General features: G+C 55.5%; 1 protein-coding gene across 5 annotated transcripts in view; it reads left to right on the plus strand.

Moving 5' to 3' along the window:
- LOC116451916 (ankyrin repeat and fibronectin type-III domain-containing protein 1-like) overlaps positions 1-23,245 on the plus strand; it is a 246,714-nt gene that overhangs the window by 61,788 nt on the left and 161,681 nt on the right. For all 5 annotated transcript variants that reach the window (XM_032125878.1, XM_032125880.1, XM_032125879.1 and 2 more), the window contains exons 2-3: positions 12,809-12,996; positions 18,994-19,211. In XM_032125878.1, the coding sequence (XP_031981769.1) occupies positions 12,930-12,996; positions 18,994-19,211 (285 nt within the window). In that variant the 5' untranslated portion in view covers positions 12,809-12,929. The remainder of the gene's footprint in view (positions 1-12,808; positions 12,997-18,993; positions 19,212-23,245) is intronic.

The raw sequence follows: 23,245 nt of genomic DNA on the forward strand, positions 1-23,245 counted from the left end.
CTCAAAAAGCACACCCGAGCTCTCAGGGTCATCTCTTTGGGGTTTGGGCCATGCTTTAGCTAAAGACAAGGTTTGCACGCGGTTTCTCCCTTTCTGCCTGGCTTCCAGTCTCCTTTGAAAGCCAATCTTTGGGATGGGAGATGAGCTTGGGAGCTGCCTAATTTCTGCACAAGCTGAAGCTCATTTTTGCCTGGATTAGGCAGAAAAAGATGAATGGGCACCCTTTATTTTGGAGTGGTAGTTGGATGGGGTGGTGGGAGGAAGGGAATGATACTGGTATTAAGGGGAATTACAGACGGAGCGTGACTGCAGGAGCCGGCTCCTTCAGCAGAAAGCCCTGGCCTGTGAGTCACGCTTTGCTCGAAAGGCTGCTGGATTCCCAGGTCCCACTGTTTTGGCACTGAGTCACAGGTGGGTGGGGGCGCAGGTAGGAAACAGAAGCACCAGCAATCCCCACTGGGATTTGTGCACGGAGATGAGGGAGGAAGTGATTCCAGACAGCGGTGGGAATGTTAACAGCTTCTGAGAGAAGTGCTGGCTGGCACGGGGAAGATTCTGAATGGGCTTGTCCCTGGGTGCCCTCCTCTGCCTGCTCCTGCCTGTGCAGGGCAGTCCCTGGGGGGTGTGGGGACACTGGGCAGCCCCTGGGATGTGTGGGGACATCAGGAAGTCCCTGGCGTGTGTGGGGACACCAGGCAGTCCCCGGGATGTGTGGGGGCACCTGTGAGCCCCCAGGGTGCAAGGGGACACTGGGCAGCCCGGCTCCTGGCTTGGGTGGCACACGTGGCTTTGTCACTCTGCTCCAGGTGGGAGTGGGAGCTGGGGGGGCCGTGCCAGGCACAGGACAGCTCTGGGGGTGCTGCCTGCCCCGTAACACCTGGGGAATGTCCCGCTGCGTCGGCATCACCTGGGGGTGAGGGGAGGGGGCTTGGTGTCCTCGGCACGTGGGGACAATGGAAGGATGGACGCGTTGGAGCTGTGAGTGCCCGCGGGGCAGTGGCAGAGCCCGGGGGCAGGGAGGAGATGCCACTGGGATTTGCAGGTGGCTGGGCACAGAATATCCTCTGTCCACCCCCCTGGTGCAGGAGCCTGGCACCCTCCTGCGGGGCGGTTTGGGTGGGTTATGTCCTTCAAACAGCCCCTCGGTGGGGGAAGAGCCCCTCTAGGAGGAGAGGGCTGCTCCAGGGAGAGCATCCCAGTGATGCTGTCCTGCGGGAGGTGGGCTGAGGCAGCTCCGGGAGAGCTGGGGAGGAGAGGAGAGGGGATATGTCAACAAAAGAGATTTTCTCTGGAGCCAGGAAGAAGCATTTCAAAGAGGAAAGGAAAAAAGGACACTACTGTTGGGAATATCTCAAATGGGAAAACCAGAATTCTTACTTTAATAATTAAAACATTTTTTTTTTCCTCACAAAAATGCTGTGTTTTTTCCTGTAGGAATAGTTGGCGATTATACAAATTAATGCAAGATATTTTTAGTTTGCATTTTCGGATTTTTTGATGGAAAGAATGCAGACAGGAATAAGCAGCTCCTCCTGGTTCCCCGGCTGTAGCAGCCACGGGTGTGGGGGGAGCAGAGCAGAGCCCCACCCTCGGCAGCTCCTGGGTGTGGGTGCTGCTGCCTGGAGCATCCATGTGCTTCCACAGGTGTTTGGAAGCCACTGGAGCTGGCATTTGTTCCTGTTGGCTGCTTGGATGCTCCGGGCCCTCTGCTGCCTGCCCTGTGTGCAGGATTTCTGTGGCTGTCTCTGGTACATCTATTTTTTGGCTGCAAATCCATGTTTGTAGAAAAACTGGAAAGCTCCAGTGCACTTTTATGTTGCTCTAAAGAACAAATAGATAAAATTTATCTCAGAATCCCAGAATGGTTTGGGCTGGGATGGAGATTTCAGCTCACCTCGTTCCAACCCCTGGGCAGGGACACCTTTCACTATCCCATCCAAGCTGGCCTTGGACACTTCCAGGGATGGGGCAACCACAGGTTTTTCACTGGGAGAGTGGGAGCTCGTTCCAGCTGAGGATTTTGGGGGATGTTTTTCCTGCAGCAGGGATGTGTTTCCCCTGGCAGAGCCTGGCTCTGCCTTCCTCTGTGGGTGCTGAGCTGCAGCTGCTCGTGGAAGAGGCAGAGCCCCTTTCCCTGGAAGCAATGAAAAAATGTGTGGATGTGGCACTTGAGGACATGGAAAATGGTGGTGGTGCTGGGTTGGGTGTTGGATTTTATAATCTTAGAGGTCTTTTCCAACCTTGATGATTCTGTGATTCTCCAGACAGCCTGGCAGCTGAGGCTGTGCCGGGGTTCTTGCCTGGAAACAGGAAGTTTTTGGGCTCTGCTGCCTTGCACCCCATGACCAGCCCCCACCCCAGCCCCGCGGGTCGGTTCCTGATGTGCAGCAGGGCCCTGGGGCTGCCTGGGACCCAGACCTGGTTCTGCCCTGGAGGAATCCTGTCCCCGAGTGCCTCTGCCTGGGCTGGGCTTCCTCTGGGCTGTTTGGGGGCTGTTTGCTCCGTTCTTCCCCTCACAAGATGGATAAAATCCATTATCCTGGCCATGAGCAGCTGCTGGCTGTGCTGCCTTTGCCAGAGCTCTGCTCCCAGCTCCCCTCAGCCCCCATTGCTCCTGCACCAAAACCCATCTTTTTAAGGAATTTTACTGGGATACACTGGGAGCATAACGAGTTTTTTCTGTTCAATGAGCTTGTCTCTCTGACCGTGGTGGTGACCTGCCTCTTGTGCTTCAGAGGAAAATGAAAACCAGCCCAAGGCTCTGGTTGAAAGGTGGTGCCCAGGAAGGTTTAAAACAACAATATGCCTATGATTGATTATAAATCTGCTTTTTGACCAAAACACATACATAAATAATTATTTTTGCCAGGGATTAATAGTCAGAGATGGATCAGCTTGGCCCCTGTTTGCCTCCAGTGCTGGAAAACTTGGTCATGGTGCAGAAATTACAGGATTTCAAGCAAACCAAGCAGCTCTGCCAGCTGTCTGGAGTGTCTTTCTGTGCCGTAGCACGTCAGGCTCAGGCCTGAAGCATCTCCCCTGTGGTTGTCAGGAGCAGCAGTATCCCTTCCAAGATGATCTCAGCAGCTTTTTGTCTCCTCTGTCGTGTGACTCGGATTTTGAAGCAACAGGGGAGACCAGTCCTGTGTCATGAGACTGGGAACGGGACCAGGAGCTGGGGGGTTGTGGTGCGGGAGCATCGCGGCTCCAGTCCTGCTCCAGGGATTCTGTTGGGAATGGAGGGGTGACGGGAGGAGGGCAGGAGGTGGGTGCTGGAGGTGGCTGTGATGCTGGACGCCTTCACATCCTCCCCGGAAGGTGTTTGTAAATGCAAAGGAGGCAGTTACGTTATTTATCTTGTAAATTAGCCAACCTTTTCAAATCGGAGCCGCGATGTTTGTCATCCATTGTGCTCCCTTCGCTTTTGTCTCCGAAAACTTTCAGGGGAGACAGGAGATACATAAACACCGCAGAAGGAGCGCCGGGAGCCAGGGCGCAGCGTCCGTGGCTGTGTCTGCTGAGCCCGGGGAGCCGGAGGTGTTTGCTCAGTCCTGGCCCTGGCAGGTCACCGGAGCGTGGCTCCTGCCGGCTGCCACCGGGGCTCCGCCATCCACAGCCAGAGCTGTTCCTGCCTGCCCTGCTCTGCTCGGGGCCCCTTTCTCTGCCCATTGCTGCGTTCTCGTGCCTCGGGGCTGGCCAGGCGCTGCTGCGTCCCTGGGGGTCACGTCCTGCTTGTGAGCTGACTTTCAGTGTGCAAGATCTTTAGCTTGGGAGCTTCGTTCTGCGTCTCAAACACCCTTCTTTGTAAGCCTCAGACCTATTCCTTCTGGAGAGCGATCCCTGAGCCTCTCATGGAGCATCCCAGATGCCTTTGGCCATCCTCTCTGCTTCATCTGGATGGCGTAGCCTGGCTACAAGCATAGGGACCCTGGGTCAGTCACCACACTGGTCCCTGAGGATGCAGGTCACGCTCTGGAGCTGCCGGGGGGGAGGATGCTCGTCTGCTCCACTGTCGTGCTGGGATTCATTTCACCTTTGTCTGCCATCTCTCCCCATTTATCAGAGAGAACTCCGTGAGCAGGATAAATGTTCGTGTTCCATGAATGTTCCTGTTTCTTTCCCTGGCCCTGGGGAATTTTTGTCTTTGGACTTTTTGTTGTGCAGGTGCAGCTCCAGCAGGTCTGGGCTCTGCCAGAGCCTTCCCAAGCTCCTGGTCCCTGCTCTGCCCCTGTTAATGGGGGGTGACCAGGGCAGCAGGTGGGCAGGGAGTGTGCAGAGCTCCTCTCTCCTGCGGGCTGTGGAGGGGATGGTCTGGTGGCACCACAGGGACAGAGCATGACAGTGAGGGCAGGGTGACCACCTGCAAGGACCCTGTGGGGTGCTCCTGGGCTGGGGGGTGAGGGGAGCACGCCCCTGGATGGGGTTGTCATTCACTGCCTGCAACAGAGCTGGAAAAAAAGGTTCTTTTAACAAAGGAACCAGCATACTTTTGAATGAATGAATGGCAGTGTCTGGCTCCAGTGTATTTCCTTATCCGTTCAACAATTGGATTCCAGTGAATGGTGAAATGGAGGCGTTGCTGCAAAACACAGCCACAGTGCATAGTTTGGGAGTGCTGACGTGAAGGGTTTGGGTTTTTTCACCTCGTTTCCCTGGGGATGGCTTTGCCCAGCTCGGAGTGCCGGGATGGTGTTGTGGTGCCAGGGGTGAGTAGCAGCAGCAGGTCTTTAGCACTGGGTAAATACCTTGTGGGAGAGAGGCTGTGGGCAGGGGCTGGTGTGACACCGGCTGTCACACACCCGAGCACTCAGGGCTTTTCAGGCAGCATCTGCCACAAAAAGCACTTCTGGCCCTTTTCAGGGCAGTTTGGTACTTGGCTCCCAACCTCCTGGGTGCTGGGAGCAGGGCCGGGCTTCGGGCACAGGGGGCTCCTAGGGGGAAATGGTGCTGAGTCCTTCTTCAGGCAGCTCTGAAATGCTGAGGGCTGCCCTCAGTACAAGGGGGGTGTGACCTCCTGTCCTGCCCTCCCACACCCCTCCGAATCAAAATGCAGTTTGTAGGGACAGGAGCAATTATTCCCTGGATGCCAGTGGTGTTCAGTGCAGCGCTCAGGCGATGGCCCTGCTGCAGAGATGCTCTGCAAGTCGGAGAGGTGGCAGGAGAAGAAGGTTTTGGAAGCCAGCTGGTGGGAATCGTGGTATTTACCAGCTCACAGCTGAGCCTGGGAAGGTATTTTTATAGCTTCACACGTTGGTTTTTTCATTTTCTGAACTTGCACGCTGAATGCTGTTTTGGGTTTTGTTTTGCTTTGGAGCTGTCTCACAGTCAGATGAAAGATGCTCTGTTTCAGCTCTCCTTTTCCACTCTTCACACACGAACTCTGGCCGGCCAGAAAGGAAGGTGTTTTGTTTGGGTGTTTTTTGAATGCGAAGGGAAGATTTCTCAGTGATTTTCTCTGGCTTTGTGATCCACAGGGTCACTGGAAATAGTGCCAGTGACTCAGGGGTTTGCTCACAGCTGATAAGGTTTGCAGAGCAGCTGGTGATTTGAACAGGTGAGGATGCCCTGCGAAGGCTCTGCTCTGCCAAAATCCTTGGGCTTTGGTTTCCAAGGCTACTCTGTGTGTTACCAGTTGATTTCTTCCTCTCACCCTCCTTCCCTAGGCTTCACCAGTGCTGTGTGATCCCCTTAAACTGCATTCCCTGCCCTCCATGGGGTCCTGCCGCTGCTGTGGGCGTTGGACTGCACTGAACCACATCCCAGGGGCTGATGCTTCTGTCCAGAAACAGCTTCTGAGGCACAGCAGCCTCCTGTGCTTCCCCTCTCCTCCCGCTGCTGCCTTCTCCTGCAGAGCCCCTTTGCAGAAACCAGCTGCAGGTAGATGTTGGCCTGTCTCCTGCTGCTGTCGGGATGGGGATGGAGAAGATCCTGGCTCAGATCTCTGCTCAGCCCCGTGACTCACAGCAGAGCTCACACCCGGTGAGCACCCTGCGTTTCTGGGGTGTCAGAGACACACTCGTGCCTTGCCTTGGGCTCTGGGAGCTGGGCTGGCCTGGCAGCAAGTTCTGTGTGTGCCCCGGGCAGGGGCACAAAGTGGGGTGAGGCACCAGGGCAGGACAGGATGAATCCTGTGCTGTGGAGCTCTGGGGAAATCTCACAGAATCCCAGAAGGGTTTGGGTTGGAAGGAACCTTAAACTCATCTCATTCCACCCCCTACCATGGGCAGGGACACCTTCCACTGGCCCAGGCTGCTCCAAGCCCCATCCAACCTGGCCTTGGGCACTGCCAGGGATCCAGGGGCAGCCCCAGCTGCTCTGGGCACCCTGTGCCAGGGCCTGCCCACCCTCCCAGGGAACAATTCCTTCCCAAGATCCCATCCATCCCTGCCCTCTGGCAGTGGGAAGCCATTCCTCCTTGGCCTGCCACTCCAAAGTCCCTCTGCAGCTCTCCTGGAGCCCCTTTAGGCCCTGCAAGGGGCTCTGAGGTGTCCCTGGAGCCTTCTCCTCGCCAGGTGAACACCCCCAGCTCTCCCAGCCTGGCTCCAGAGCAGAGGGGCTCCAGCCCTCCGAGCACCTTTATGGTGTCTCCTGGCCTTGTTCCAGCAGTCCCACATCCATCTTGTGCTGAGGCCCCAGATCTGGATGCACTGCTCCTCCTGCCCTGGCTGTTTAACACCCTTGTTTGCCTTTGCGGCTGTCAGCCCTTTGGGACCTGTGTTCTCACCTTGCCTCTGTCACCTTACACCCAACTGCACCTCCACAAGCTGTGTCAGGAAGGGATGTGGGTGTTTTGTTGGTTTGTTTGCATTCTGCAGTCATTGTTTCATTGTTTGCACTGCCATGGGGCTCAGGCTGTGCAGGAGGTGCTCCCCCTCCCCACGCCCCGCTTGGAGAGGGGATTTGCTGGGTAATGGCTCCTCCTGGCTTGGATGCATCTCTCATTTTCCCGAATCCAGCTGGAACCCTTGCCGAGTTTTTAAGGTCAGGTTGCTAAGTTACACCTCCTTGGAGGAGTGGGCTGAGAAGTGAGTTACAGGCTGGAATAGCCACGGGCTAGGAAGATCTGGGAGCGGTGTCCCTCTGCAATAACTGGGCTCTCCTGGTCCCTCTCCCTGGCACCCTCTCGGCCTGTACCACGTTCAGCTGTTCTTCCCCAAACCTTCTGCTTTATCAACTTCCTCTGCTCGGTAGATTTAGGGAATTAATTGACTGAGGAGGTAGAGGAGCCCCCTCCGAAGCAGCCCTTTGTCTTCTCTGTCTATTTTTGGTTTGAATTTTGGGGCTGTGAGCTCTCTGGGACACGTGTTGTCCCCATTGGAGCTTGGAAGTGGCCTCACATGTTCCTTACAGGGCATGTGGCCACCACCAAGCCAGAGCTCTGGAGCAGGAGGGCGAGGTCTGGAGGAGCTGCTGCCCTGCTGCTCTGCCCCTTTCCCTCCTTAGCCTTCCTCCCCAGAGTAACCTCCTCCTCTCCTTGCTGTGTTCCACCAGCAGCCTGTCTCTGCGAGGGGATTAGCACAGCGGCTGCTCAGGTTTGTGTCAGAGCTGCTGGGACTGGGGGCTGTGGCAGGATGAAGGCTTCCCTATTCCCAGGAATGGGACACCTCTGGAGGGTCACCATCCTCGGGCATTTCCAGGACACGTGCAGGAGGTTTCCTTGCTTAGTTCCTGGGCAGATAATACAAATCAGTGAGGCTTATTGGGGTCCATTTTGGATCGTGAGAGCAGTGGGTTTAGGGTTATTTTCCCCTCCTGCTGCTCTCTCTGGTGCTGCTGGGGTTCTGCTGGGGCTGCTGTGGTGACTCCCCCATCCTGCCCTGGGAAGCTGCAGACTCCATGCTCCCTGGGTTGGGCTGGAAGTGCCCTCCGGAGAGCAGCTTTTCCCACACAGAAACCAGCCGGGAGGCTGGAGGTGTGTGCAGTTTGCAGGAGCTGGCTGCAGGAGCTGGCTTTTTATTTGCATTAACCTTTTCTCTCTCTCTCCCTCCCTGCTGTGTGAGCCCTTCCCCTCTCTTTCCTGGGGTTGGAGAAGGACATCACTGTGGGGAAGGTGCTGGACACAGCACAGCTTTGGAGATGAGTTCCGCTTCTTTTCCTGCCGCGTTGCTGGGTCAGGGGCTGTGGCGGGGATGGGGGAGCTGGAGCAGCCTCGCACCCTGCCTGGCACGGTCCCTCCTGCCCCACGGCTGTCCCAGAGCTGGGGGCAGGGACCTGGCCCTACTGATGTTCCCCCAGCTCCCCATCTGGCTGCGGACTGGCAGTGATGGAGCTGTCACTGGGCTCCTGCCTGAGCTCTCACACCCAGCCAGGAGGATTCTTCCACCCCTGTCATGACTTGATTATGTGCTCTCCTCCCTACCCAAATGCAAACGGCAGCTAAATATAGGCTGTAAAAGCATCGATGATGGCTTTTCTAATTGAGCTTTACACTCCATCAGGGGTCCTTGCTAATGGGATGTGGCATCCTTGATAGCACCCAGCTGGGACGCCTGCTTGGGAAGCAGACGGAGATGCAATGTGACTTCCCAGTGCTGTCAGGTCCCGCCTGGCAGTGGCTGCTGAGGTTTCTGGAGCTGTGCACACAGCTCTGGTTTGGGCTGGGATAGAGTTAATTTTCTTCCCATAGCTGGTCCAGGGCTGTGTTTTGGATTTAGGATGAGAGCAGTGTTGATAACACACTGGTGCTTTGGTTGTTGCTGGGAAATGCTCTCCCTGAGTCAAGGACTTCTCCATTTCCCATGCTCTGCCAGCCAGGAGGTGACAAGGACTGGGAGGGATCACAGCCAGGACAGCTGATCCAAACTGGCCAGAGGGATATTCCAGACCGTGGAATGGCATGCCCAGTGTGGAAACCGGGGGGGTTGGCCAGGAGAGGCTTATTGCTGCTGTGGAACAGGCTGGGCTTTTTGGGTGGTGAGAAACTGTATTGGGCACCACTTGTCTATCTGGGATGTGATTCCTCTCTCTCTTTTTCTCATCTCCATTTTCATTACAATAACAACAATAATAATAATAATAATAAACACCACCACCAACTGTATTTCAATTATTACCTCAGCCCCTGGGTTTCACCTTTTCCTGGTTCTCCTCCCCACCCCACCAGGGGGTTGGGATGAACAAGGTGCTGTGTGGTACTTATGTGCCAGCTGTGGTTCAACAATGACAGGTGGGACACTAAATCCGTGGAGCTGGATTGTGCTTGGGAATTTGAGTTCACATTTTAGAGCTAAACAGGTTTCCAGTTGCTTTGCTCTTTCTGACAATATTAATCGCTGCCTGAAGATATACAGCTTGAAAATTGCTTCTCTAACAGAGTGAATTCTTCTGTTTTTCTCCCCATGTGACTCTTGTGAGTGGCCCTGTGAGCACAAAAGGAGCAGGAGCACTAAAATGCTAATGGGGTTCTGCAGGTGATGGAGCTGTACACAGGTATCCTGGGATTTACATGCACAGAAAAAGGAATGTTTTGAACTCATTTATGCAGCACAGCGATGTGTTAAGCTCTGTCCCTGTTGCCTTGTGCCAGTGAAATATGTTACGATGAGAGGTACAAATGTTCTGCTGGGATGGAAACTGCTTGGGATGCTAATTCTGGCTTTGTATCTCTTGGCACAGCTTGTTTCCATGCTGATCCCACTGAAGCATGGGGCCTGGGGTGGGCAGGATGGTGCTGAGCGCCTGGCACGGAGTGCAGCCAAGCAGCAGCACCTGGGAATTGAGAGAGAATGTGATTGATTTATAGCAATAAACTGCTGACCTCGTGTCAAAGTGTGCTTCCCACCGCTGCTCTGAGGGAGGTGCCTGTCAGGCTGGCAGGGGGTGCCCGGTCCTGCCCTCTGCCCCAGCTGCTCCCCGCAGCCGTGTGCCCCAGGGGTTGGTGTGACCGACCCTGGGAGGTGGCTGCACGGCGCTGTGGCACTGCTCTGGCCCTGTGTCTGCTCTCCTGAGTGACATCAGACTGGCACCACTTGGGAGCTGCTGCCGCGTTCGGAATGGGAGTGAAGAGCTGCGGTGACAAACATCACAGTGACAGGCGGGCACCGAGGGTCAGGAGCTTTGGCATGATAGACTCTGCCTGTGTGACCCTGAGCACTGGAGTGTGAAATAGGATAAAATTTAGTGGTGAAAGGTGCAGGGAGGCAGAGGGGTTGCCCTGCTGTCTGCACCAGGAGCTCAGGTCTGCATGATCACAGGGCTGGAGCCCCTCTGCTCTGGAGCCAGGCTGGGAGAGCTGGGGGTGTTCACCTGGCGAGGAGAAGGCTCCAGGGACACCTCAGAGCCCCTTGCAGGGCCTAAAGGGGCTCCAGGAGAGCTGCAGAGGGACTGGGGACAAGGGCTGGAGGGACAGGCCACAGGGAATGGCTTCCCAGTGCCAGAGGGCAGGGCTGGATGGGATATTGGGAAGGAATTGTTCCCTGGGAGGGTGGGCAGGCCCTGGCACAGGGTGCCCAGAGCAGCTGTGGCTGCCCCTGGATCCCTGGCAGTGCCCAAGGCCAGGCTGGACATTGGGGCTTGGAGCAGCCTGGGCCAGTGGAAGGTGTCCCTGCCCATGGCAGGGGTGGAATGAGATGGGCTTTAAGGTCCCTCCCAACCCAAACCACCCTGGGATTCTGTGATGCTCCAGGACAGGTGGAGAATGCTGAGTCCAAGATAAGAGGGAGGGCAGTGAGGGGTGTGAAAACATCCATGGGGAAATGAAAGCTAATTTTGTGAGAGGAGACTGAAAAAACTTGTGTTAATCAGGCTTGAAAAACGCAGGCAGAAAGGGGCTGGGACTTCATTATAACGGCAATTAATCATGGGAGCAAACACCGTAGAGGGACGATAATTATTTAAGCGAAAGGTTAATATTGGCACTAGAACAAATGAGCATAAGCAGTGAAGAATTGAATTTGAGATGGAAATTTGAAGTATCTGTACCAATCATTATGAGATTTGCCCATGGCAGGGGCTTGGAATGTAATCTTTAAGGTCCTTTCTAACCCAAAGCATTCTGTGGTCCTACGATTTTGGAACAGCCCCTTGGGCTGTGTTGGGGAACTCGTTCGGGCTCAGCTCTGGGTTCTGTGAAAGCAGGGGACAAGGGACAGCCTTGGGGTGACCCTCAGCACAGGACACCCCACTACAGTGCTGGGCTCTTGTAGATGCTGAAAAGGCTGGCAGAGAAATTTTCCTATATTTTACAGCTGCTTGTGAGAGTCTCCTTTCTCAGGCAAGCTAGCTGTCAACAGTGAAGAGGGTTTTGTAAACCAAGACTTTATCTCACAGGTGCAAACTTGTTATGCATAGTCTTGTTTTCCACACTGAAGAAAATATTTTGAAATAGGCATTGTAGCATTCAGCCACTCACTCTGGGAGGTGCATGGTGGATGGTATGTTACACCGCTTTTGCGAATCATGCTATATAAACGAGTCTGAAATGAATTAAATAATCCCACTTATCCTGGACTTGTGTGTCGTTCTTCGCGCTGTCCCTGCGGACAGCAGCGACAGGCTCTGCTCCTTTTTATTGCATTTCTGGGAGCCCTGGAGCATGGCCTGGGCCAGTGACATCCCTGAGGCAGGCACCTGAGGACCATGCCTTGGCTCTGGGTTGGAGCAGGAGGAGGGGGACCTGCTCCCCTGCCCCTGCAGGCCTGGGCTGCCTCTGGGCTTTGCAGAGAGGTGGCAGCGCGTGGTCATGCTGACACATGGATGGGTGTGGGTCCTGGCCACCCCTGCAGAGCTGGAGCCCCATCATCAAACTCGGTTGAGTTTGGACCTCGCAGAGACCTTGAGTTTATGTTCTACATGTTCTGTGGCACCCTGGGGACCTCTGCAGTCCCTGCTGTGTGAGTGTGGCTTTCTGGAGTCTGGGCCTTCCCTAGTACCTGTCCAGTGACCTGTTTTCTACCGCAAATCCCTTTCTGCTGTTGTGGATGATGTTTAATGGGGATTTCACTGTCTCAAAGGAAATTTTTATCCCTTCAGTCTTGAACCACCTGGTTTCTTTATTTGGTTAATTCAGATTATCTGGGAGTTTTGAGGTGGGCTGGGGGCTTGAATTCTTTTTGTGCTGGTTGTGCCTTGCAGCTCAAGATGCAAATCCTAATTACAGTGCCTGGCCAGGGGAGAAGGCTTCCCTGGCACAGCAGCAGCTTTACTAACAGAGGGTGCAGTGTGGTGCTGAGCCAGGTGTGCCCAGGTGGGCAAGAGGCCAGTGACACCTGGCTTGTACCAGCAGGCCCAGGGCAGTGACCATCCCCTGTGCTGGGCACTGCTGAGGCACCTCCAGTCCTGGGGTCAGTTCTGGGGTTCTCACAGCAAGAAAGACACTGAGGGAATGGAGCCTCTCCAGAGAAGGGAATGGAGCTGGGGAAGGGGCTGGAGCACCAGGAGCGGCTGAGGGAGCTGGGAAAGGGGCTCAGGCTGGAGCAAAGGAGGCTCAGGGGGGACCTTGTGGCTCTGCACAAGTCCCTGACAGGAGGGGGCAGCCGGGGGGGTCGGGCTCTGCTGCCAGGGAACAGGACAAGGAGAAACAGCCTCAAGCTGTGCTGTTAGGGGAGGTTTAGATTGGATCTTAGGGAAAATTTCTTCATGGAGAAGGTGTTTGGGTATTGGAACAGGCTGCCCAGGGCAGTGGTAGAGTCACCATTCCTGGAAGTGTTGAAAAGACCTGTGGATGTGGCACTTAGGGACATGGTTTTGTGCTGGAGTAATGGCCGGACTTACTGATCTTAGAGGGCTTTTGCAACCTGAACAATTCTGTGATTCCCTGAAGGGCCCTCCCGCCTGCTGACAGCCCGTGCCCTGCGTTCTGTCCCTGCAGGTCTCTGGACAGAAAGCTGCAGCGGCCGCTCCTGGGCAAGTCGCGGACGCTGCCCAGCATCCCGCAGTCGCCGGTGCTGAGCCGGCTGCCCCTGCTCGAGCCCGCAGCCTACAGGGACGAGATGCCGGAGCAGAAGCCCTACAAGAAGCACTCTGAGCACCAGAAAGGCTGCACGGTCCCGTCTGCCGGTGAGTGTCGGGGTGAGCACCCACCCCTCTGTGTCTACAGCACCCCAGCAAAGCTGTCCTGCTTCTCCAGGGGCGCAAGTCCAACTCCAGCCTCTGCAGGGTTTCTTCTGCTCTCAAAACAGCCCTTCTTGGGGAACTTTTGGGGTTTTTGCCCCTGGTTGAGTCTTTCTTTAAGCTTGATATTTAAACCTTCCCGTCCTTCATATTATGCTGGTGAAAAAGAAGAGTTGGTTGTTGGAAGCCATCCAAGGTGGGGAGGTGATGCTCGGAGCCTTCTGCCTGTGGGTGCTGGGGTGAGATACCACCCTGGGGGCTCCTTGGCCAGTGCAACAGGCCCAGGTGCCTCTTTTCTATGTCACGAAGCAGCTTCAGGGCACTTGGAGCTGGTCTCTACCAGGAGCAGTGGCAGGAGCATCATCCCTGAGCTCTCCCCACAGCCCTGGCCTTGGAGATCTGCAAATGCTCCCAGCCTAGCACTGTGTGTTAGCCTTTGGGTCAGCCCTGAGGATTTTTATCGTGTTCTTCTACTCATGCTGATCCTGATGAAATACTAATGTGGCTGGGCCAGCTGCTCTGAGCAAGTTTATTGGCAAAGCTGCTGATGGCCAAAGCGTTTCAGTGCTTTTGGTGCCAGCAGAATCACACTGGGACTATAAAAGTGATGGGAAAGGGGATTATTAACACTGAAACAAAGATAAGGCCTGAAAGCCAGGGCTGACAGTCCGGTGCTGAATAAAATCCTTATGAAACAGCTCCCTTCGAACAGCACCCTTGGACTTTTTTATCTTTATGGTTTTTTAAAATTATTCCTCTCACAGTCAGATCCCTGTGTTGCCCAGCAGAGCAGCTGTCCAAACCCTGGATTAATTTTGATGCTTTGCAGGCTGCATTTCATTTCCTGGTGCTACTAATTCTCCCAAAAGTTGTGCACAGAGCGGATCTTTGCACATCGCTGAGCCCGTCCTGCCGCTCCCGGCGTGACAGAGCTCCTGGGTGTCCTGCAGCACCCGAGCCGCTGCTTCCACGTGTGGGACCTGCGGGTCTTCCTTCAGCCCATCCAATTGTTAGAGTGGGTCTTGGGATGGGAGGAAACCTGTGGGAAAGCTGTGTAGCCTCCACCACGAAGGACATGGCAGGCAGGGCTCCCTTGCACACCCACAGGTCCCCAGCTGGTCTGTTGGTGCTTCCAGGGAGCTGTGCTGGAGGTGAAGGGAGGTGGTGGGAGGCTGCTGTAAGACCGTGGGGTGATGGTGCAGGGTGAGTCAGACCCACTGCAAACACCTCATCTTCTGCTGCAGGCACCTGCTGTGCTGGGAGTGCAGCCAGGCTCGTGCTCCATGGAACAGCCATCCTGGAGCACATCCCGTGCGCTGTGGGAGTCAGGAGAGCTCTGAGTGCACATAGGAAGTGTTTAAGATCTTACTTCACTCATGGCTGGAAGGGTCTGAGGATGCCAAGAGGAAAAGGAGTAGGAAAACCCTTGGAGACTGGAAGGCTCCCTCCACAGCCAGAGCAGTGGATGAATGAGTGTGTTGTTTTCTGTCCAGATTCTCCCAGGTTCTTTTCCTGGCTCAGTTAGGAACTGCTAATTAGTTACTGATGAAGGCTATCAGGATGCTGTCCTGGAGGAAAAAAAGAAGAGATGGCACTGCTGGCAGGGTGGGATGTGTGGCCAGCATGATGGGAGTGGAGCAGCACGTGGTGCTGCAGGTTAATGAGCCCTGGGATGCTGACGAGGAATGCCAGATTCCCATAAGGATTTGTGAATAAGAGCTGGGCTGCTGGGTATCAGGAGGGAGAGAAGTTGGGACAACTTGCCCAGAGCAGCTGTGGCTGCCCTTGGATCCCTGGCAGTGTCCAAGGCCAGGTTGGACAGGGCTTGGAGCAGCCTGGGCTAGTGGAAGGTGTCCCTGCCCATGGCAGGGGTGGGATGAGATGAGCTTTAAGGTCCTTTCCAACCCAAACCATTCCATCATTCTCTAATAAGATCCTTTCCTTAAAGAAGTGGTGAATTTGCTGTGAGCAGGCACCAGCACTCCCCGTTCAAGGTGGGGGACACATGACCAAAACCAGCTCAGGAGGAGGCTCGTGCACAGGGACATGGCAGGAGCAGGGCTGTCCATGGGAGATGTGATGAGCTCATCTTCAGGGAGAGTTCTCAGTTCTCTGGGGAGGAGCTGCACTCTGGCTCGCTGCTGTTTTGGGGGCCACGAGCAGAGGAATCACCAAGCAAGATGGCAGAAGTGATTATCTTCATCATGGGTGAGATGTGACATCCTCATCTGACCACTGGGACGTGTTCCTCAGCCTTTTCCTTTGTGTCCCACTTGATGGGAGGTCACAGGAGGTTTTCCTGTGCACTGCTCCTCTGCAGGTCCTTGTGAGGACACCAAGGCACCTGGTGGGGAACTGGGGTCCTGAAGATGGGGAGAAGAGCTGGGCCTGTGGCTGCTGAGCCCCCCAGACCCGTTCTTTCCCTTCAAAACAACCTTCCACCTCATTCCATGAGCTCAGGAACTGGCTGGGCTGGTCAGCAGGTCTGGGTTTCCTGCTGGTCTGGTTTTGTTTTTCCCCTGCAGGTCACCCATGACAGTGCTGGTGTGGTCAGCTGGGACAGGCTATGAGCTCTTCCTCTCCATCCTATATCCTTCAACCCCTTGCTGGAGCTGCTCCAGGATTAACCCCAAATCCTTATGGCTACAAGCCCTGAATGTAGAGAGGGGAAAACGAGCACAAATGGAGCTTGATTGAACAGGGACAGTGCCTGCCCTGTCCAAGCCATTATCCCTTGGGTGTCATGCTGCACTCTGCCAGGAGGTCTCACACGTGCTGGTGGCACAGGGAAATGAGCTGCCTGTTGCTTCTCATCCCTTCTTCCCTGTGAAGATTTAGGAGTGCGACTGAGGAAAAGCTCTCCTTTGCTCCCTCTCCTCTTCCTTCTACAGCAGGCAGGGGCTTCTTCTCAGCCTTTGACCACCTGCAGCCCTCAGCTGCAGCCTGCACAGAAAGTCACTGCATGGTTCACAGGCCTGGTCCCTTGCAGTTCCCTCCTCTTGCACCTGGAAGGAGCAGAGCAGTCTGGAGCACTTCCCTGCCTCCAGTCTCCCTTGTCTGACAGGCAGCATGCAGAGCTCTTTGGGAGCTGGCTCCATGCCCCACTGTGGAGCTGGGAAGAAGCTAACTCGTAGCATGGTTGGGGTGAGTTTATTGGGAATTGTGCCTGTGGGAGGAAAAGAAAGAAGCCAGAAGGAAGCAGCTGGATTTGAGCTTAGACCAGGACCTGGAATTAATTTTTCTTCTACTTGCAGAGAGTGTATTGGAGAGGCAGCGGGTCTCTGTCCTTGCTGTCCCCTCCATCCTTGCGTCTCCTCCCCAACACTTCAAATTCAGAAAGGAGAAAGGCTTTGCAGGAATTGTTATTGTCAAGCCCAAGGAGATGGTCGGAAGGTCTTCCAGAGGTGCTGATGTTGAGGGCACAGCTCTGAGTGGCAGAGGGGTGAGCAGCTCCAAGACACAAGACCATGAGGATCATTGGCCTCCGGTCTGTGGGCTTGCTCCCATCCCTGGCATTTCCTCTCCAGGTTGGGTGGGACCCTGAGCAACCTGATCTAGTGAGTGCCATCCCTGCCTGTGGCAGGGGTTGGAATGGGATGAGCTTTTAGTTCCCTTCCAACCCAAACCAGTCTGTGATTCTCTGACTTCTTATCTTCCCCTTCTGACCATTCTGGGCTTGATCATTGATTTACTTGTTTGGTAGCAATGAGGACAAGCTCCTTCAGCAGACAGAGAAGCTTTTTGGGGTAGACAAGGTCCAGGCTGCCTCCTGTGGTGTCTCCCTGTGCGCAGGGAGGAAGGACCCAGTTTGGTGAGGATCACCCCTTGGGCCGGCCAGGGAGCAGCTGCCTCTGGCGCAGCTCCTGGCCTGCGCTGGAGAACGCAGCTCCTGTAGACGAGACCAAAAGCAGCAAAATCCTTGGGGACCTGGGATCAGTGAGACCAGATGTGGCCCAGCTGCTCTGTGGGATTTGAAACCCAGCTCCTCGTCCTTGGGTGAGATGTCCTGCACAGAGAGGTGGGTACAGCGGGTGGGGTCCTTTCCCTCATTCAGCACACGGCCTTGGCCCTCCCTTGCTCAGGGCAGCAGAGCAGTGGGGGCTGTGTTGGGTGAGCTGTGGGGCTGGGAGGGGACAGTCTCGAGGACACAGGGTGGCACAGGCAGTGGCTGGGCCAGCTCAGGTGAGCAGGGTGGCGGGTTCCTCCTCCCAGGCGTGATTTCCCTGCGTGTCCCCTGCGCGTCTCCTGGGTCGGTGTTTCCTGCCGCGCTCCAGAGCGATGCTATCTCACAATGGCAGCCTGGATCTGCCTCCGATTGACGTGTTTGTGCATGGAATAATCACAGCTTTCAAACAGCGGTTCCTGTGTTGTGTGAGGTGACATTTGGAGAGCAGCAGCAGCAGCTTATTAAATTGAAAGTAGGGGAGGAAAAATCTACATGATGCTCAGAGTGCTGTGCTCTGGGTTGCCTCTTTCTTGGAATGGTTTGGGTTTGGGTTGGAAGGGACCTTCAAGATCATCCAGTGCCACCCCCTGCCACAGGCAGGGACACCTTCCACTGTCCCAGGCTGCTCCAAGTACCATCCAACCTGGCCTTGGACACTGCCAGGGATCCAGGGGCAGCCGCAGCTGCTCTGGGCACCCTGTGCCAGGGCCTCCCCACCCTCCCAGGGAACAATTCCTTCCCAAGATCCCATCCATCCCTGCCCTCTGGCAGTGTGTGTAGGTGGTTCCTCTGCTGGTGGCTTGTACTCCAGCCTGTGTCTCATCATATTCCATGTAAACCCCACAGCCTTGCTGGGTAAAGTGGACTGCACTGCTGAATTGGGACTTAGGGCCATTATCCACTTTAAACCCCAGAAGTGTTTTGCTCCTCAGCCCTGGTGTAGTGGGATCATGGTTGTTCATGCCCAAAGGTGCTGGTTTTTTCAGAACTGAGAGGTGAAGGATGTTGCATTGGTAAGAGGCTGCAGGAGGGGGAGAGCCTCTGAAGGCAGTCCTGTGAGATGCCCTTTTGGGCTAATAATTGAGCAGAGGCTTTTATTGATTGTTTGTCATGGCTTGAGCAATGATTTTGGCTGAGGGGAGGAGGCAGGGCAAGCTTCAGATGTAAAGAGATTGGCAGCAAAAAGCAGGCGGCATCCGAGCCGAAGGGAAAAGAGTGGAGCAGGGATATTCTGGAAACATCTCCTGTTGTTTTGTTGTTTTTCCCTTTTGTTGCAATGAAATGTGGCCAGTGCTGCCCTGGGATCACCAGCCCTGCCCAGTGCCAACTGTCCTCTGCCACTGCCACTGCTGTCACAGTGCCAGTGAGGTTTGTCCCCAGGGCTCTCAGCCCTGCACTGCTGCATCCTGTTGCTGCTGGCGACGGGCGGGTGGAGAAGGGAGGTCTGGCTTCTGTCCTTCATGGCACTGTTGATTTGCTCCTGGCTGTGCCAGAAAGGGTTTTGGTTTTTTTTCTCCTGGAGGAGATGGCAGTAAATCCTTTTGTAATTTGTAACACTTGTGATACCTCATTTTCCCCATTCACAAAGCAAGACTTCAAGGCCAGGTTGGACAGGGCTTGGAACACCCTGATGAAGCGGAAGGTGTCCCTGCCCACGGCAGGAGGTTGGAACGAGATGAGCTTTAAGCTTCCTTCCAACAAAAAGCATTCCATGGTTCTAACTGTATTTGGCTGATTCCTGCCTGGAAGATGGTGGGGGCTGTGGGTGCCTGGGGCAGGCAGGGTGGGAGCAGGGGCTGGTGCCTGGGGCAGGGGTTACGTGGGGATTTGCGGGAGGGACATGCCCTCTGAGTGAGTTCCCAGCACCTGTACCCCACAGCTATGAGATGGGCAGAGGGGGTCCAGGATGCCCACTGAGCATCCCCAGAGCTGGGCTTGAGGGGTAGGACGTGTCTGGGTCGTGCTCTGACGGGGAGGCATCTCCTTCTCCTCCGCAGGGGAGGCCTGGCGGCTGGAGGATGACTGCTCGGAGCCCCCCAGGGCCCCCCAGCTCGGCACGGCGGTGCAGGACGCCCCGTTCAGCTACTTCCGCACCCGCTCCTTCTACATGAGGAAGAGCCTGTCCGTGGACAACCACCTGGGCTCCCTGAGCTACGCTGTGCACCCGGCCGAGAGCAAGGCCGAGCGCGTCAGGACCAAGCTGCGGCGGCAGTTCGTGAGTATCGGCCTCTGGCCCCACACGTTCACACACACGTGGCTTCCCAAAAACACCGACATCTTGGAGAGCTATTTTTGTACCCAACATTAGCAAAACAACAGAAAGAGAGGCTGCTCCAGCGTGGTGGAGCAAGTGGTGGCTGCAGCTCGGCTTTGCCCAGCCTGTGACAGAGCCCCTCTGCTGGGGGGTCCTGTCCCCCCGGCTCCCGATGGGTCCCCACTGGCTCAGGTGCTCAGCCAGGTGGAGTGTGGGACGAGGGCCTGGACTCTGGGCACTGCTGTCCAAAGCATGGAACAATGCTGAAAGTAGGAAATGAGTTTTCCTGTCCTCAGCCTCGTGTCCATGAGGAACTGCACCTTCCCAAAGGTTTGCCCGGGGCCAGCAGTGAGGGGCTGGGGCAACAGTGAGCCAGCACCAAGTCCCTGGGGCAGCTCAGACCTTCCTGGCCCTGGGGAGCTCCTGGTGGCAGGACAGCAGGGACATGGCAGGGCTGCACCGCAGCTGTGCGAGCCTCTGATCAATGTTTAATGGGCTCTGCCTCTTCTCTTTCGCAGAGACACCCAACCCCGGGGTTCGGATCTCCTTCCCCCACCTTGTTACCGGCTCGGGGTTGTAATGAGGGCTCAGGTGTCGAGGTGATGAGGAGCACTCGGTGTTGATTGGCAGTGGCTGAGAGAGCCGGTACAATGGGAACGGAGCAGGGAAAGGGCTGAGGCAGCACAGCTCGCCCTGCCCGGGCTGGGCACAGACACATCTGCTGGGACCCTGCAGTCGCCGCCTTCCTCTGCCCCACAAGAAGGGCTGGTCCCTCTGGGCTCACCTGCACCGCGGTTTCTCCTGGTGTGCCTGGGCAGTGTCCCAGCTGGGCAGGGAGGGGCTGGGGGCTGACCCTCCCTGCTCGTGCCCGCGCTGTTGGATGCAGCCGCCGCGTTTGCCCGCGGGAGGACAGCCCTGGTCTCGCAGCGTGCCAGGGGCAGCAGTGGGTGCCGTGGGCGACTCTCTGGGAGCTGGTCACTGTCCCAGCACTGCCAGCGAACCTTCTCTGTGGGAGCTGCTGCCTTGGGCTCAGAAAGCGCTCAAAAGCTCAGGGGTGGAGATGAGCCCAAGCAGGATGGGGCACCTGATGAGCAGCTGAAAGATGTTGGAGGTGTTTAAGATGAGGCGGCCCTGCTGTGGGGTAAGGAATTGTCTGCTTTTTCTCTCTGCCTGGATCTGTGGCTCCAAGATGTGCGCAGGAGGGACAGGAGGGCGCTGAGATGTTGGGAACCGTTGTCTTTCAGGGATGTTTTTCCAGTGTCTCTGTGGGAGCTGTTCCCCAGAGCCTCCCTGCTGCAGTGGACATGGGCGCAAAAGGTGTGGAAGCACTTGGGTTTTAAGCACAGTGTCCTGGTACCTGCAGAGAACTGCGTTCTGCCCTTCCTGTGGGGTAGCCCCCTGTCCCTCCCTGCTTGGTGCCAGCACCTCTCTGTGCTGTCTGTGCCCAGTTTGATTTGGCCTTTGACTTCCTCAGGTTTTGGGGACCTTTGGCTTTCCGTGGTGTACCCACAGAGCTGACTGTCAAGGAACAGAGCCGGTTTTTTGTAGGGTGTCGGTTTTTTCCTTGCTAAATCATTCCTGGTTTGTTCCAACGGGTAAAAGTTGTTGCTGTAGACTCAGCCATGGGCTCTGACCTTGTGAGACCTGCTGAGAAAAGCAGACTTGCCCTACTGGGAAAGGGCTTCCAGAGGGCCCTTCAGCAGAGGCAGAAAGTGTGGAGGAAGGTGACCTGGCAGCACTTGGCTGAGGCTTGGGCCAGTACAGGACCAGCATTCCTGACTGGTTTGTAAGTTCAAAGTACAGATCCTGCCAAGCTGGGGAAATTATTTCCAAGAACAGTTCTGGGCTCTGTGTCCTCCCAAGGCTGGGGTAGTTAATTTCCATCTCTGTGCTGGAGGTGTTGCAGCTCCCCCTGGGCTCGTGTTGTGCTCCGGCCCTGTGTGACACCGGCTCTGCCCAGCCCTGGCTGGAGGAGGAATCGCTGCCAGGTGGGATCTGCTCTCCTCATGCACGGCGCAGCACGTACAGGAGAGAGCATGCTTTGCCTTATCACAGTGGCTCATGTTTTAGGGAAGTCCATGTTTGAAGCCGGATTCATTTTTCTGGGCTGTTGCACTTCCCCAGCCTGTGATGTTGATTTCTGGCTTTCCTCTTTGCATGCTGACAGTCTGAGCCACCTTTGCTGTGTGATGCACCTGCTTGGCTTGGTTTTAAATTTCCCCAAAACCAGAATATTGGGAATTGCTGAGAGAGGGGAGAGGCTCTTGAGGCTTTGGGTGGGACCCTACCGTGGCAGGGGGGATGGTGACGGGCCAGAGCTGTTGCCCACATGCCTCCAGTGCCGTGTGGCCACCTCACATCCATGTGATCAGGTGCTGCCTGATGAAGGCTTCGTGCTGGTCATGGACACCTGAGCTTGTCCAAAGGAGAATTTGCTATAATTTATGTGAAAACACTGGAGCCTGGCTTCCCTGCTCCCCTGGCTGTGACATGCTGGATGCTGCTGGGGCTGCTGAGGCATCTCTCAGTGCAGAGGGAGCAGCTGCAAATCCTGCCTGGCCCCACTCTGGGAGCAGCCCCTCTCCCCGTGCCTGCCGGAGGCCAGCACACCTGCCTTCCTCCCAGAGCTCTGGGGAGGGTGGCATTTCTCCAGCCATGTTGCTGGTGGCATGTGTCTGCTGGGTGATGGATCTGCACGTACAGATTACTGGAATTTGCATAATCTGAATTTTAAATGAATTCCAATTTTTGTGATTGTCAGAACAAGTTTTCTTTCTAATAAGCCTTTCCTTTTAACTCCTCCAAGGCCTGTAGTGCTGTCAGCACTCCTGCCTCAGAGACAGGGGAGCGGCTGATTGCTTTTGACATCTGTCTCTCACTCAGATCCCCTGCCTTGTCCCGGTCACTCCAGCTGTGACAGAGACAACGACCATGGCCAGGCTGGGACTGTGCTCTGAGACCTCAGGCATGTTGTTTAGGGTCACTCGGGGATGGCCAAGGGACTGTTTGGGTTTTGTGCCCAGCTGGCTCCTGATGAGAGCAGCAGGAGCAGGGATGGGACCTTCTGCAGTGTCCCTTGCTGGGGGGAGGAGAAGAGAGACATGGCTGAGTTACAGACTGTGCTGATCTCCTTGTCTTCACAGGAAAACTGGTCGTTAAAGGCAGAATTAACCCTGTTAAGCTCAGCATTAGCCTTATGGAGCATTAAAAGAGGTCACCAGGGCTGAGTCACTCTCCGTGGTGGCTGCTGGGACAGTCAGTGCAGGTTGCAGCAGGGCTCTGAGGGACTTGTGCTCTTCCCTTTTCCCCATGGGAATTGGAAGTTCTCTGTATCTAGGCCAGTCGTTCCGGCATTGCCCACTCACTCACTTTGTGATGTTATGGCACGGATCCTGCTGCCTCTGGAAGAGCCAGCAATGCCCAGGGTCCCACATGCTGACCCAGCTTGGTTTGAGCTCTCTCTGCTGACCCCTCTGCTGCTCTGATATGATGTGCTGCTCTCTGAGCAAGGAGTCACCCGGTTTGTGCAGTGGAGGTGGGGGAGAGCAGCCCTTGGCATTGCCGTGGCATCCCTGCTGCTGCCCCAGCTGCCCTGACTCTTCTGCTTGCTGTAGTTCCTGCAGGTTTCAAGTAGGTGACTCGAGGTTGTGTTGCTTTCCTGCCTCTGCACTAATTAATTTTACTCTGTACTCTCATGCACTAATTTATTTTTTAATTATTATTATTTGTGCATGGTATTTTTCCAGGCAGCGATTCTGATATGAAATGTCTGTGCCCTGCAGGAAACTCTTAGACTCTGTTTGTCTTGGGAGTTCTACAGATGAGTTGAGCAGAGGAAACCCCTGCCTGACAAAGCGATGATGACAGAGACAAGGTGAATTGGGATAGCAGGGCCTGGCAAGGGAGGCAGTGAGGGGGGGAACTCACTATGTGGCAGAGACCTGGTCACACCTGGTGCTCACTGGAGCCACTGACAGCACGTGGGCTGGCACAGC

Source organism: Corvus moneduloides, chromosome 16 (assembly GCF_009650955.1).
Source record: "Corvus moneduloides isolate bCorMon1 chromosome 16, bCorMon1.pri, whole genome shotgun sequence".
In the NCBI taxonomy this organism is placed as follows: Eukaryota; Metazoa; Chordata; class Aves; order Passeriformes; family Corvidae; genus Corvus; species Corvus moneduloides.